Raw genomic sequence first — 16,288 nt, forward strand, 5'->3', positions numbered from 1 at the left:
ATAATTAATATTTTAAATTATGTGTCTGTGGGTATGCGTATGTTAGTGCAAATCTCCACAGACTGTAAACTTCAGGATCTGGGGGCATGTTGCTGAAAAGGATTGTTGTCCCCTAGCCCCTTCTTTTCTTCTTGCATTGGATAAGACTTTTCCTGGTTGGTAAGACACCCACACATGACTGCTCACCTTACAGAAAACACACAAGAGACTAAAGGAGCAATTGTATTGAAGTCCAACTTGGTGATTGGGATTACTAACAGGAGTATGGGAAACTGATCACTTATGTGTGTAGGAACGACTCAAAAATAGCTACATTATCAAAAAGTCCACCTGTAAACACAAGTGTCTGTCCCACTCGTTTCCACAGCTATTCAGTTTCAAAGAAACACACAGAGGCTTTTATTAATTATAAACTGTTTGGCCAATGGCTCAGGCATATTTTTAGCTAGCTCTTACATTTTGAATTAACTAATTTATATTAGTCTATGTATTGTCATGTTGCCATGGCCTTACCTCATTTTCTACAAGTCTTGTTTGCTCTGTGGCTGGCTGGCCTCTGCAGACTGAGCCTTTCCTCTCCCCAGAAGTCTTTTAGTATGGTTGCCCCACCTACACTTCCTGCCTGGCTACTGGCCAATCAGTGTTTTACTAAACCAATACAAGTGACAAATCTTTACAGGTTACAAGTCTCAACACAGGTGAGACTTGTGGAAGCTGCAAGGAAAGAGTACTCTGCATCAGTTGCTGGTCTAAGAATCTTCTCTTGGTCACTGCACTGGTGAGAGTCTCCATTTCCAGAAGTTGTGGACTGCTTCTATAACCCTGGGCAAGTTGCACCTTTCCCAGACATGTGGTTTGACCTTAGCCTCTTGAGCTTCTCTCTTGGAAGCAATGTTTTAATTCAGAGGAACTCCTGGGTCATGAATACAGAGTCTTTTTTTTTTTTTTAAATCCACCTTATGTTCTCTGACATTCATCACATCCATCACAATCTGGAGCAGTGAGCCCGCCTGATCTTGGATTGGAATTTCCAAAACAAGAAACCAAAATAAAACCTTCTTCTTTCTAAAATAGTAAAGCTAAATCATTTTATTATAGTAATGGGAACTGCAAAACACATTTGGTCCTCAGCCCCTTTTTCTAGAGATGTACACCAAAACTGAGAGACAGACTTTGTAATGAACGTTTCAACTAGTTAGAAGTTTTCATCTTCCGATTGCTTCACTTGAGCAGAGTTTTATTCAACAAAGATCTGTGGCTGAGAGTCCAATGGGTTTAATTTCTATGTGTGATTGTAGAAATTATGGATCAGAACTGGTAAATGAAATTCATAAGCAGCACTTTCCTTCCCCATTCCGTCCCGTTATTAAGGCTTCAATTAATAATTCAGGGTATTTAGTAGAAGTGTATTGGGGTCAAGAAGGAGCAAAACTTCGTATATATTTTTAGTGTTGAGGATGGAATGCAGGCCAGGCTACACAAGTGCCCTACAACTGAGGTATACTTCTAGTCTCTTGGGTGCATAAAAGCAACTTTTGAAAAATTAAAATATAACAGTGCTTGACTTTTTGCCTATTAATATAGGATAAAAATTATCCTTATGGATTTTGGTTTTGAGGATGCAGAAGTCTCTTTGTACTTCTAAGATAATTAACATGTCTACGCAAATACAATCTTTGTATCTATATAATCTGTATACTATCATGTGTACACATGTATGCATTAGTATAGATTCAACATTTAGTAGCCATTTAAATACTAATCATTACCACCAGCATCACTATTTTTTTTAAAACCATCACCCTAGCTAGGCACTGGGTAAAAACCAGAAACAAACAAACAAAAAAACAGTACATTGAGGGAGTAGAGTAAATCTTCCCACAAGGTGATGTTTAGTCTTTATGCTGCCCAATGAGAAATTCATTCTCACTCTTTTAGAGTATGTAGAAATTTATTGACGCTTGCTAATGTATGTATTTAACCTCTGTTTTCCCATGTTGTATCTTTCATTGAATTTGTAATAATTATCCAGATGACACCAAGCTGTCACAAATGGCATATCGTAGTTGTAGCTGGGGCACATTGGTATGTGGGAAGTTGCATAGCCTTCATTCTCACTCCCCTGGGGGTTTTCCAGTGTTCATACACATTCATTTCTAAGAACTGTGTGTTTCCCAGATTGGCCTCCAGGTCACTATATAGCTGAGGATGACCTTGAACTTCTGGCCTTCCTGATCCTGCCTTCTAAGAACTAGGCTTACAGAGTGTGACATTCCACCTGGTGTACGTCATGATGGGGTTCGAACCCAGTATGAGCTCCGGGAGGTGCTCTACCAAACAAACTCCCTCTCCAGTCCATTGTCCAGGAAACACTGCAAGGGCCATTTGTAATGCTGTTGATGTTTTATTGTTGACTTTATGTTTTCATTTTGTTGCCTTGTAATTTTTACGTTCAATGTGCCATTTCTTCTCTTTATATTGTTCGTTTTGCACCTTAATTCCTTAGGATGGAATTTTAGGTCACTATTGTGTTTGTGTCCTTTTGATCAGTATTACATTGTGTACACGTGCCTTGTTTTCCATTATGCATCTGTTTGCTGCTGGGCACATTCGCTAATTCTATCTCCTAGTCATTGGGAACAGAGCAGCGATGGGCAAAGATGCGCAAGTATCTCTGCAGTAGGCTATGGAGCCCTTGAACTGCGTATACAGAGTGGGACAGACGGGTTGTTCGGTAAATCTGTTTCTAGCTTCTTGAGGAACCTCCACACTGATTTCCATAGTGACTGTGACAGTCTAAAAGATTACAGTTTAAAAATATTTTGACAACCTTTCAAATAAATGGGATCTTATCATATAAGAAGCACAAGTTTCGTCTTGGTTGGTTAGGCTATTTAAAACTGTGTTTATGCAGAAATATCTAGGAACGTTTCTTCAGAGGCCTAGTCTGAAAGATTCTCATCTCTCAGGAGATTTCTCCAAAATGATTATGTTCATTGTCATGTAATAGTTTTTTCTCTAACAGAGAAATAATGCTTTTTTTCTTCATAAAAATATTATTTAAAACAATGCTACATGTATCCATCACATTTCTGGTCAATGGACAAAATACAAGGTATAAGGAACCTAAACTAGGAAGGATCTCTTTGGACTCAAGGTTTCGGGGCTGCAGCTCATCAGAAAGGCACGGCAGTGGAGGGACTGGAAGCTGTGCTCATAGGAGTCTGTGGTTCAGCTTGCTTACATCTCTGCAAAATAGGAAGCAAGATGACCATTGTTGGAACGGGAGGAAGGGGCTGCTTTTTATGTTCAAGGCCTGCCTCCTGGTATCCCTCTTCCTCTATAAAGGGCCCCCAATTTCCCAGAGCAGCGCCACCAGCTGGGTACCAGGCATTCAAATACACGATCCCCGGGGCCATTTCATATTCAAACTATAAATCTCTTAAGGGTTTAGTCCTTGATTTTTGCCAGCAAACCTGTAATGAGAAACTACTAGGCACCACATAGCTTGACCTTTACGAGCTTGGTAACCTTTCTGGATCTGATAAAATGGGCTTTTTTGGTTAACTACAGCCTTAGCCGACTACCAGAGCTCTTTGGAGCTGTGATGTTCTTATCCAGAAAGGGTGACAGTGACAGCCGACTTCACCACGTCACTGCTCTGGAGTGTATGTAAATACAAACAATGTCTGTAAATTGCCACGCCCCAGTGCCACTCACAGGGAAGTCTCCTTTCTAGACCACGAATTGAGGATGCTTTCTGTAAAGGAACTAAACTTTGTTTTCAGTCCCGACACATCACTAAGGTGGGCTTGACTAAGTCTTAACCCTATGTTTGCAAAGTTTCCTTTTCTTATTTTAGGAGCCTTCTCTGGCAATTCTATTAGGTAGTTGAGGAGAATCTAACTTGATCGAAAGGATAGCCTCGGAAGATAAATCATGCAGAAAGAATTTAAGGTTTAATATTTAGTTATTTAAAAGATTAAGCGAGGGCGTTAGCATCAGAAGAGCCCAGAGCAAGTATATGGTGTTTAACGAACAGTCTGCAGACAGCATTCGTCCCCCACTCTTTTGATCAATAGAAGGGCCAAGTAGCTGCTGCTGGTTTTTAATCACTGATAAATTAAGCTTCCAAAAATTGCATCTCTGCTCATAATTCAATAGTATGAGCGAGCGTGTGTGTGTGTGTGTGTGTGTATGTGTGTGTTTTCCCCAAGGATATGATTGGTCCTTTCAGTCAAGGGGTGGGGAGAACGGCGACGTCGAGAAAATGAGTACCTTATATTCAATAATGTTTAACATCCGCGGAGGTGCAAAGCAACCGGAGTGTTGCTTTGGAAAGAACCAATAAACAGACGTGGCCGATCTGAGGAGACCCAGCTAAAAGTCCAGGAAGGACACTTCTGGTTTTGGCCCTTCAACCCACGGTGAGTTTCAACAAAGGGTTCAAATAATTTAGGAAGGACACCTTCTAATATCTACTGTCCAAAATCGAGCTTGGGTTTGAACGGTCAGTGAGAGGGTTTACCCAGGTGTGATTCATGGGGCAAGGAGATTTGATGGGGGTGGCATAGGGAGGGGTGCCCTTCTTCCCTCCTCTTTTTTATCTTTCTTTCTTTCTTCTTCTTCTTTTCCTTTTTTTAAATATTGTGAGAACAAGGAACCAGGTAGAAACTGATCAGAGCCCTCTTTCTAAATTCTGATGTGTAATCGAAGAAGTTACTTATTTATTTTTCCTGTTGAGTTTTGGTCCATAGCTATCAAATAATGCTTACAAACGGCATCTAAAAAATAGCATTTCAGATCATTTCAGATTTTTTTTTCTGAAATACCCTGCTTCACTGACAAATATGTGTTTAGCCTGTGTGTTCCTCTTTGCACTTTTTTTAAACCTTGCGATGGATTCATTTTTGAGAGGGAATGAATACACTCTATTGTTCAAAGGTCCACACATGTTTCACGCTGACCATTATTACCAGTTCCCAGTGTTTCCTGTTGATTGTCATTAGGTGTAGTTGTTCTGGAGCTGTGAATCATAGTTCATGATCTGCACAGACCTGTGAGCTCAGAGCTGCAATATTTGGATTTGGGGACTAAGCTGGGGGATTTCTGGCCCCCTTCTCAAAGTTCTTTTCTCCTCTCGAGTTTCTTTTCATGTGATTTGCAGGTGGGGGAGTAGATGAGATGGTAAGACGGAAGTCAAGGGTATAGGTAGGGATCCTGGGTTCTGAGTTCCTTGATGATGTGGACGAGGATTCAGAGATCTCCTCCATATCGGGGCTTTACAGTGTTCTGTGTTCTCTTGGGATAGTCATAGGCTAAGAATTGTCATTGTTGGGTGCAGAGGGTTGTGTTTTTCTGCTTTCCCAGGAAGGGCTCTTGGATATGTGCAAAGGTCTAGGACAGAGATGGACAGTGTTTGCTGTCCTGGAGACGGGCAACACTACCCGGGCCTTGTGACTACAAGTCCTTCTCATCTTTGGAGCAAAAGTTATTGAAGACAAGCAATTATACTAATAATTGTTCTGTAAGATGTGTACCTTGTGAAATTTGTTTAGAAGAGGTAGGTTGAAGGCAGTGTGGGCTTAAACTGATTTGAAACTTGCTGCTTAGAATTTCAGAGGAGAAGACGGATGAAATAAACACCGGCTTCGTGAGACAAGACAGTGTAAGACAATAGTGGCAATCTAGAAATATTCCAGCGGATCCTTCTATCACTTACAATTTTCTTTCTGCTTCAAGCTGAAATTGTTGAAAATAAATTGACACAAAGATTGTTATTCTCAGCAGATAACACTGCTCTATTTCTCACACGGCTTGGAAGATATTGAGTTTATTGATTCCTCTGTTGCTAGCTCAGTTATGCACAAAAGCGTTTATGTCTTTTCTACCCTTTATCCCCTCTGTTACTCCTGTTGCCTTGCTTCCATGTGCTCCATGTGACCTCCTATATATTTACTTAAGTGGGTTAAAGATAAGTGTTATTCTTTTGTTTTATTGCCTAAGATCATATTGGATCACACACACACATAATTGGAAGTGGTGTGTGTGTGTCTGTGTGACATGCACCCTCAGGCAATCTCTAGTTTTCTTCATGGCTCTGAGCATTTTGCTGGTTGAAAAGGCAAAAAACTCATTAACACTCTCTAAAGATAAATCTTACCCTGGCTTCTGGGATCTGTGCTCCAAAACTATTTTATTTCTTGATTTCTACTTCATATGTGGCTATGATCTCTGGCTAGTTTCATTTTATAGTAGGAACATACTACATCGTAATTATGGATGTCAGAATAATTCCAACTTTTTAAGAGCTTCAGATTTGATCAATGGTAAATCAGGACCGTATTGACATTATTGTGCACATTTCTGAAATATCCATAGTGGTTCACACAGAAGAAGAGCATTACTAAGCCCCGGCTTAGACTTGCTAAGTTTATAGGACACTCGGGGAGCAAGAAAAGACATAATTTCTAGAGAGGAAATCCTGGTCATGTCATGTAGGATCTGGACTTCTGATTGATGCCCACCCAGGGCATTGCTGACTTCAGAGAAAGCACAGCTGGGAACAGCTGCCTGGGTGGTAAAATTTCAGGACTCTCCGAAGGTTCCATGCAGAAAACCCAAATCAAAACAAGAGCAAGAATTTTCATCAATTTCACATTCTGAGAAGTACCATGTACTTAGTAGGGGCCTGGGCATCATGCATAGTAAATAAATACATTTATGAATAAATAAATTGATTGTTTGAATGTTTTACTAAATTAACCACTAACAAATCTTATGTTAAAATTTGCAAAATCAATCTTTCAAAAAAGTGACATACTATTGGCAGTTATCTGAGAATTATGGGCATCATTAAGGACCTTCCTCACCAAATGAAATGTAAAGCTGCATGTAATAAATTTGCAAGCTGCATATAATAATTATGCTACATACATGTGTATATGTTTATATATGTACAAAATATGTGTATACCAATATATGTGTATAAAATGTAAAACAATTTTAGTCCTTGAAGCATGAATTCCTCTATTGTTTTCTTATGTTTCTCTTCACTTAAAATATTTATCGGTACATAACATTTTCTCCTAAGTTATAATAGCATTTCCTCTGTTACTATGACAACAGAATTTTCCAGCTCACTTTTTAATGGGAAGAGTTGGGTTCCACTGAGATGGCGCAATGGGGGAAGACCCAGATTGAAGTAGGAGGGGAGAGGAGACAGAGCAGGAGTTCAAGAGTTCAAGCCGAGCTGCATCTCCCAGGTCTTTACTAAGCTAAATTCTGTGCGATCCTGACCCATACTGGCTGACTCACTGGGGTTGGGGAAAGGGAAAAGGTGATTGCTTCTGACCTGCTAGGCTGGGCTTGAATTTTTGGAGTTTATGTAATGATGAACTTGACTTTTTGTTGTTCAGATAAAAGGAAAAAGTAGGCCTCACTTAAAAGACCTGTACAGACCAACAACGTGACATCTGAATCAGGCTAACCACTCAGCAAATTCTGCCCCCGGCTTGGCTATTTCAGGTTTGACTGATCATCTTTCTTTGATGGGCTTCTTTGTCTAGACTTTCATAGCATTATTTACAGTTCTCTCATCCATGACTGACATAACCTGTATCATGCCTCTTGTCCCATTGGTAGGTGTCCATCATTAGCTTCACAGGCTCCTTAGGGCAAAATTTTCACAGGTGCTGATGGATTGAATCTCATGTTCTCAGATAGGAATTTTTCACCAGAAAAAATTTTTCTCATGATACACACACACACACACACACACACACACACACACACACACACACACACGGGCTCATGCACACTCATAAACACACACAGACAACACACAGGGACACACACAGACACATACATGGGACACATACATGGGACACACACACGGAACACATGCACACATACACACACAGAGCCAAAAGTTTATGGAGCCCGAGTAGGTCACGGCAAGACAATCGGGGGCCAGAAATTTGCACACCGTGTCTATGTGAATACACTATCCATACTACCTAGGACTTTTGTTATTTCTTATTTTAAAATTACAAGAAATTTAGAGAGCCAGAGGAAAAATTTCTCATGTAACTTTTTTATATTTTTAGGCCGTTTGCCCATCAGCAAAATTGGACAGGTTATGCTCTTTTCCTGAGTACTAACTTGTGTGTGTTCGCTTTGTGAGTGACCTTATAAAATTTCCTTCCCCGTATCTGCCACCAAGCCATTTTACAAGTCCTTTCTGCTCAGACATGAGGACTGGACCTGGCTATGCCTCAAGATCACTTGATTTCTAATATGGATCCATAGAGGATAGAAGATATATTGTCACATGTATTATAAGACTCCAAGAGCTATTTAAAATTTGTATGTATGATTAGGAGTGGGAGGTGATTCTGACTTTGTGTGTGTGTGAACTGTTATGAGAAAGCCTCGGGTGGCCTTATTTATGGTCAAACAATTACTGGCTATGCAGTGGGAGCAGTTGAGTATATTTTATTGCTAAAAGGCTTATGCTAATATGAATAATCTAACATTTTTAAGTTTGGGTAAAAGTAAGTACCCTGGTGTGTAAAAATTAGATAGGGCTTCTGGCCTCTATGTGTACAATTTGTTTGTAAATTTATTGGTTAGGGCTAAGGGGTTGGCTAAGCGCCTAAATTACACACCCTACATGTGTGAAGACCAGAGTTTGCATATTCCAGCAGAAATGCACAAAAAATATCAGGTTGGTGAGGTGGAACTGCAGCCTTGGGAGGCAGAGATGGGGACACAGAGGGATGGGCTAGCAAATGATCCATGCAAGCTCTGGGTTTGATTGACAACAGAGTAAGAAAGATTGTGTACGGTTGTCAATATCAGCCTCAGGCCTCCATGTGTATGCCCCCACACATGTGCTCGCACACAAGCAAGCATGCAGTGTAACCATGGCAATCACACACATTGGGGAAAATGGCAAACGGAAAAGAAATCCACTCTCTCATTGATTGTGAGCATGAGAGATACGTCAGATGTGCTTTTTCCACAAGGTGCCGTAGATCAGAATTTAAGGATCTGCTTAAGATGGGAGGGTGAGTGCCAGATCTAACAGCCTGCATCTTGTGTGTCTGAATCTAAGGGACCGGACAACAGAGGGCCTGGGAGCTTGTGCTGAAAGGCTTTACCAGAATGAGGGCAGTCAGGAGCTTGACAGATAAAAGGGAACCTTCGGCTTGGTCAGGGCTGGAGACGGAGTGAACCTGGCAGTCAGGGTTTCCAGTCCAGCCCTCTGTAGCTACTGGAGAGAAGGGGAACGGATATTAACTAACAGAGTGTCCTCAAACTTCAGTAGCGTCTGTCACATGCCAGTTCTCACGGAAAAGCCCTGTGTGGGCTGTAAACTGTCTGTCAGAAAGAGGTTGAATCTGTCCATTGGTAGAAACTGAAAATACCCTGTGACATCTCCTGATTGCTGGTCGCCCTCTGTGAGGCTGACAGCTAACATCTACTGTCTCAGAGGGCAGAGCAGTGACACGTACTGGCTGAGTGTGAAAGGAGCTAGCTCCGAAGCAAACCCTTGGAAGAGGCATTTCTCCTCTTTATATACCAGGAAGTAAGAAACCCCCCACTGCCCCACTCTCCTTATCTCAGAGTGTGGGTCACTTCCCAGAGGTACCAACTCCTTCCTTACCAGGGAGGGGCAGCGTGGGACTTAAGTTTGCCGAGTGCCACTTACAGGTTTTCTTGGTAAACCTTTCAAAATCAAAATTCAAAAGAAATAACACACAATTCTATGTGTTTTGGAGGGGTCCTCATTGCTCAGGGTCTTATCCTGCGGTTGAACGAGAGTGCCCGGATAGCTGCTCTCTGTTGTAGGAAAATCTAAAGCTTCCTAAGGCTGAACTTTGTGTTTCTTAGTCAAACCCAGTTCTTTTCTAAACAGGCATAGTTTTTCCTAAGATTTATTTCATTCTTAAATGTGTGATAGTGTGTATGTGGATATGTATGAGTGTGTGTGTCTCTGTGTGAATGTGTGTGTGTATATACACATGTGCACACCCATATGAAGGAGAATGCAAATAAATTAATCCCACACTAACGAGAATCAAGTATAATAAGGGGTTCTTTATTTAAGGGGGACTCACAGATCACAGTCCTCCCTCTGTATGACCAGGAAACAGGAACCGAATCCAGCATCCAGGCGAGAGATACACACACACACACACACACACACACACACACACACACACACACAGAGAGAGAGAGAGAGAGAGAGAGAGAGAGAGAGAGAGAGAGAGAGAGAGAGAGGGCAAGCCACTGCATACCATTTTGGTGCCCAAAGCCACATCCAATCCAACCTGTTCCAACCTCTCAAAGGCCATTGGCTAAAGGAGGTTCCCCATCACCCATATATGTGTGACTCTGTGTGTATGTGTGCATATGTGTGATTGTGACTCTGTGTGTATGTGTGCATATGTGTGATTGTGACTCTGTGTGTCTGAGTGTTTGTATTATGTGTAGGTGCATAAACATGTCTTTGTGTGCGTGAGTGTGTATGTGTATGCATGTATGTGTGTGTTAATGCTTCTGCATGTGGATCTTTGTGTGAATGAATGTGCGATTCTGTGCATGTATGTGTGTGAGTATGTGTGTGCATTATTGTCTCTGTGTGAGTGTTTCTCTGTGTGAGTATGTCTCTGCGTGAATGAATGTGTGTGATTGTGTGTGTGTGTGTGTAGAAAGTGCTAAGGCCTATGGTCAGAGGTACCAGATCCTCCTGGAGCTGAGACACAGGTGACTCTGAGTTACTGAATCAGAGTTCTGGGAACCAAACTCGGGTTCCCTATAAGTGTACTGTGTGCGCTTAACTACTGAACCAGCATGCAGCTGTTCATTTTTTAATACGTATTTTTTAACATTTATTCTTTGAGAATTTCATGTACATATAATTCTTTCAATTCCACTCCAACTCTTCCCAGATCACCCCCACCTCTTGATTCCACTTTTTAAAAAATAACACACTGAGTCTAATTTGTGTTGGGTGCAGGGCAACCTGCTGGACCATGTGGCCACATCCCCAAAGAAGACTGACTTTCCTTCTCTTAGCAGCTATCAACTGTCATAGTTGCTTAGCTGTGGGTGGAGGCTGGCACATCCGTGAGCCATTCATGAACAGCCTCAACTTTCAGGTTAACCCTGTCAATCTCTGACCTCTTAGCTTCATTTACAGAAGCGCCCATGTTCCTTTGCACTGAATGCTCCGTTTTTTCCGCTTAGCAGAACTCTGCAGATCACCGAACATGTAGGGAGTGGAGAAGTAGGGCTATCACAGGCGCTGGACTCTTGACAAATCAGTGTACACCGTGCCCGCATTTCACACAGTGGCTTTTCTTCGTTCAGGGCTTTATAAAGTTTGCGAAGGAGCGATAGGACAAGCTAGTCTTCGGAGGTGTGAAAAGGCTCAGAGGAAGCCTGAGGAGAAGATGCAGCTTTGCCCAGACTGCAAATTGAACAACCGAGTGTTGGTGCATTTACGTCATTTAAGAAAGGCGCTGAACTTTTTCTCCCTGGTCACTAATCCCCCATGGGGCCCCGGAGTGCACCTTTTGTTGTACAGGAAGCGGAGCGTCTGTGAGCGGATCCAAAGGGACTTACTGTTCCATCTGTTGAGATCTCTGCTGATTTGCTTTACAGACCCCGGTGGTGTGCGGACAGCATGGCCTTAAACCACACTGCCCCACCCCAGGACGAGCGCCTGCCACACTATCTTCGAGATGAGGACCCCTTTGCTTCCAAACTTTCCTGGGAAGCGGATTTAGTGGCTGGCTTTTACCTAACAATCATAGGTAAGCTTCCATAATGCTTCTGTGTCAGAGGCTGCATTGAGAGAAGTCACAGGGCTGGGCTGATTTTGCACAAACAGTTCTGATACTTACGTGGGGATTGGTGGAGGTGGGGAAAGGCGGGTAGGCGTAACGGCATTCAATCAATGTTTCATAAAAACAACTGTTACTGTCATTAGGGATAAATATTCCACTGATAATTCAAAGAACTTTCACAGTGAATTCTTTATCTAGAGATTGTTTCATTTTGGTTGCTTAACTAGTAGCTTTGCTTTGTGACTATTAAAAGGGTGATAACGAATGTATTTCTGTCCTGAAAGAATGGCCCTTAGGCCATTTGCTGGCCAAGTGTTTCAGCTTCTACTTTTCACAACCTAGGAAACTGTGGCCCCGGACAGTAGTGACAGTAGACACAGCCTTAGATGTTGCACCTTATCGACGCTGCTAAGACAAAAATTACATTGATGATCAGTGGAAACCAGTCTAGGGTGAAAAGATTTTGGTGTATAACTCCCACAGGATTGCCTCTGTCTAATGTTAGGCTGGATTATCATCCAGCAACCACCCGTGGCTCCTGGGCACACAAACAGTTATCTTTCAAATGAGCATGTTGTAATGAAAATGCATGCCTCCCATTGGAGGCTTAGTACTGGGAAAATAATGCACAAATATTTGAAACATAATGTACCTGTCGAACTCATAATTCCTGGATTAGATTAAGTATGAAATTGTCAAAACTAATTTGTTTGTGTGTTTTTATGTTGCTTAATGTGGCTACCAGAAAAAGTAAAGTATATGTGTAGCTCTTCTTTCTGGTTTATATTATTTTTTATATTGGATTGTACTAATGCAGAAAATAAAGTTTTATAAAATTTGGCTGGGCATGGTGGCACATATCTTTAATGCCAGCATCTGGGAAGCAGACAGGCAGATCTCTGTGAGGTTGAGGCCAATCTGGTCTACATAGAACAGTTCCAGGCCAGCCAGAGCTGCATAGTGATACCCTGGTTTTTTAAAATAAATATTTACAGCATTTATTTAATTTAAAGTTGCTACATTAAGTTTGAGCATGCGGTGAGCTTCCATCTTTAGGTTTATACGCCTTTAATATTTTCAGGTGTTAGTTCAAGCCTGGTTTCTCAACCTCTCTTTCTTTCTCTCTCCTCTCTCTGTTCCTTCCACTATTCCCCCCTCCCCTCTCCACTCCCTTCTCTCATCTGTCTATGACTGGCGAAGAATTTCATGTAATTCCTGAAATTAGAAAAAACCCATTAGAAAGTTCTCAAGATCCCTCTATGGTCAGTGCTTGAGGCGGAAAGAATTCGTGATGTTAAAAAAGAAGTGCTCTATTGTCAAATAATTCCCAGGGTCCTTGTACTTACTGTGAGCATTCGGCTACTTTTCGTTTAATTTAAATTTGTCCTTTCAAACACAAATATATGAAGTACCTATTCTTTGCTACCCGTAGATGGCTGGGAACAGAGTAGTAACTAAAAGCCCTTTGCTGGAATACAGACTCCCTCAGAGTAACTCCACATCATGTTTTTCTTTAAACTCAGTGATTGAAAAAGGCAGACGAGCAAGCACTTCATAAACCCAGTCAGTTGCAAGGGATGATTTGAAAATAGTATCTTCAGCCAGAGAAACGGCTCTCAGCAGTGTAACAGCAGGAGGGCTATTAGCCCCTTCCTTCCTAAGTTGAAGGATTTTTTAGCAGAAGAGTCCAATAGCATCGGTGGGACAATGAGAGACGTTCTCACTTTATGTATGTTGGGCTCAAGGGAATCAAAGTCAGATTTAAATTCTGAAGTCGAGCTTAGAAATTAGATATTTAATGAAGGCTCCCCAAGCAAAGGGAGTGTCAGGTAAATCAGGGAGGGAAATTGAAGTCCCAGACAATCATCTGGGACGAGGGGAGAAGGATAAGTTTGGATGACGATGGAGGGCCTGGGACCCATGTCTTTGGCTTGACTCCATGTCTGGTCGTCACATGTCTAGGTCCTTTTTAAGGTGCCAAAGCAGACAGGGTAACATTCTTGTTAAATACCAGGAATCTTAGGGGAAATTGAAGAATGGAAATAGAAGCGCACGTTTGGCATGCAGGAGAAATAAACACGAGACCCATTTTCCACTCCCCACTTTTCCACATTAACACCTGCCTGATTAACAGCCTGTAGAGGAAGGCTCTGCATCCTTCCTGTCTGCAAAGGATACAGGATTTTGATGATCCAAAGAACGACTGGCTCATAGTCTCCATTGTCTTAATCTTGTTTTCCTTAGTGTTAAAAATAGATCAGTTTCTCTTAAAGTTCATTTTCAGACAAGGTTGCTTGTGGAAACAATGGAACATAACACTTAATAGAATTCTTTATTTTTTTAAATCATGATGGGCACTGGGTAAAAAACCCTATGAAATAGGGTTAAGTAAAAATGTAAGGAAACACAGTAAGAAATATTCTCAAGAGATGCTGGCAGGCGAAAGAGTGTCAGACAAGCCTTTTAAATGGATTGCATGTGAATACATAACTATTTTTTACTCTTTTTGGATATGAAATGGATGGAATTTATTTTATTGTTCTCGAGCTCCATTTTTGTATTCTCCTTTCCCAGTGTGCCTTGCTAGATGGTTTCTTATTAGGAGACAGGCATTGCCTTTGATCTGCCTTGCTTTAGGACTGTAAATTTCTTCAATTTTTCTTCCCTTTTGCTTTAAGAAAGCTAAAGAGGCTTTCATGGACCGTTAAGCATCTTTGACTCTAGAGAGTCAGCATCTCCTAGAAGCACAATGCAGGCAGGTCCTGGTGGTTTCCTGCCATCAGCAGAGACACACATTTTTTTTTCCTTGCCCCCAAATGAATTGTGGTGGAGAAATTAAAATAGGAATTAAAGCAGACAACTCTGGGCCTCTCCTTTAATGCTTTCCTTATTCCTTACTACTGAAGGCAGCTGTACCAGATTCTCATTTATACACAACCACACTATGAAGCAAGAATTCCTGAGGAAATCTACTCTACATGTTAAGCTATGGAAGTAGGTGTATTCTTTTCTTAAATACAGTCAGTAGATAATGGGTCTTTTTTGTGTTTTTGGATTTTAACTGGGTTTGTAAGAACTTTGGAACAATTTCATTGTACTACCCAAACCAACTTGTCATTAATAAGAGAGTATTCAAACTTGGGAACACATGTATGTTGTCGTTGTTGTTAGGTCTGGTGGGTTGAGGGTTGCTTTCTCTCCCCTTGGTGGGAGGGGGAGTGCCCATGTTGTCAGCTGTTACACACTTACCCTCGACACCTAGTCCAGCGGTAGCTGAAGGCATCCTGAGTTCCAGATACCACCTCAGGAGTCTAAGTCCTGGGGCTTGTGTCCAGGAGACAACCCCTTCCTTGCCAGGGGTTCACAACAGCCACCTCTGACCACACCTTTCCTGCATGCTGGCGCTCCTATGGGAGCCCACAGTAGCACGGAAGTCACCCCCTTGGGTTGACTTTACCTTCACGACTTACAAACAGTTAAGGGGTAGATCCCACTTCTCCAAGGGAGGGGGTTTTAACAAAGCCAATACTTTATAAAAATGGCTGAGGAAAGCACTCTGCCCTGGGGGCCAGTACAAGAACTGACCATTGGGATCCCCACATCCTCCTGAGCCTAACCGGGGCGTTAGCGGTTCCATTGTCTGGGTAAGTTCAGTCGTGCAATCCCTGACTCCTGTTCCTTTGGAGGCAACCCATCCCTTGCCTGTCACTCACAATTCATGCCTTTTATTTCATCTTCTTAATTTAGATTTTTTATTTAGTGGCCTCTCATTACCCTCTGAATCTGTGGTGTCCATTTTTGAAATTGAGAAGTGTGTTATATGCAAAGGAGTGCTGACCCTCATTCTAATGATGGGACACTTTGTTTTTCTTTGTAGGGATTCTCTCGGCATTCGGAAATGGGTATGTCCTTTATATGTCTTCTAGACGCAAGAAGAAACTGAGACCTGCTGAAATAATGACTATCAATTTAGCAGTCTGTGATCTGGGGATATCAGGTAACATGGCCACACTGCTCCTTCTTTGTGGGTTTAAAACATCAGTCAGTCTAAATCACTCGCTGGCCCAGAGCTCACTCTTCTCACACCTTTCCCAAAACAGATTTGCAGTCTTTGCAGACAGCCAATGAAATGTCTGCTGAAGAGATTGTTTAACATCTATTATTTTTGGTCAGACATGGGACCTCTGTCCACTTCTTGCTCTCAATTTGGCCCCTCTTCTGAAGCTATTTTTTTTAACTGATATCAGGTGGGAAAGGAAAAACAAAACCCCCAGTTTTCTTCCGTGGAGTGCCCTTCAACCACGAGTAGTTGGCCATTGCAAAAAGAAACACCATAGTTTTTGGTGGGCTTTTAGTTTTGGCATTTTTTTAAATTGTTTTTTTTTGTTTGATTTTCATCTTCCTTTCCTCTCTCTCTCCTTCCCTTATTT

The 16,288-nt window shown here is 41.7% G+C and overlaps 1 protein-coding gene across 1 annotated transcript in view; it reads left to right on the forward strand.

Moving 5' to 3' along the window:
* The first annotated feature begins 11,695 nt into the window (after nt 1-11,695).
* Nucleotides 11,696-16,288, forward strand: part of Opn5 (opsin 5) — a 49,097-nt gene continuing 44,504 nt past the window's right edge. Inside the window, exons 1-2 of the mRNA XM_057752074.1 lie at nt 11,696-11,825; nt 15,736-15,855. Of these exons, the coding sequence (XP_057608057.1) occupies nt 11,696-11,825; nt 15,736-15,855 (250 nt within the window). The remainder of the gene's footprint in view (nt 11,826-15,735; nt 15,856-16,288) is intronic.

The sequence above is a fragment of the Chionomys nivalis genome, chromosome 19 (assembly GCF_950005125.1).
Source record: "Chionomys nivalis chromosome 19, mChiNiv1.1, whole genome shotgun sequence".
Taxonomy (NCBI): Eukaryota; Metazoa; Chordata; class Mammalia; order Rodentia; family Cricetidae; genus Chionomys; species Chionomys nivalis.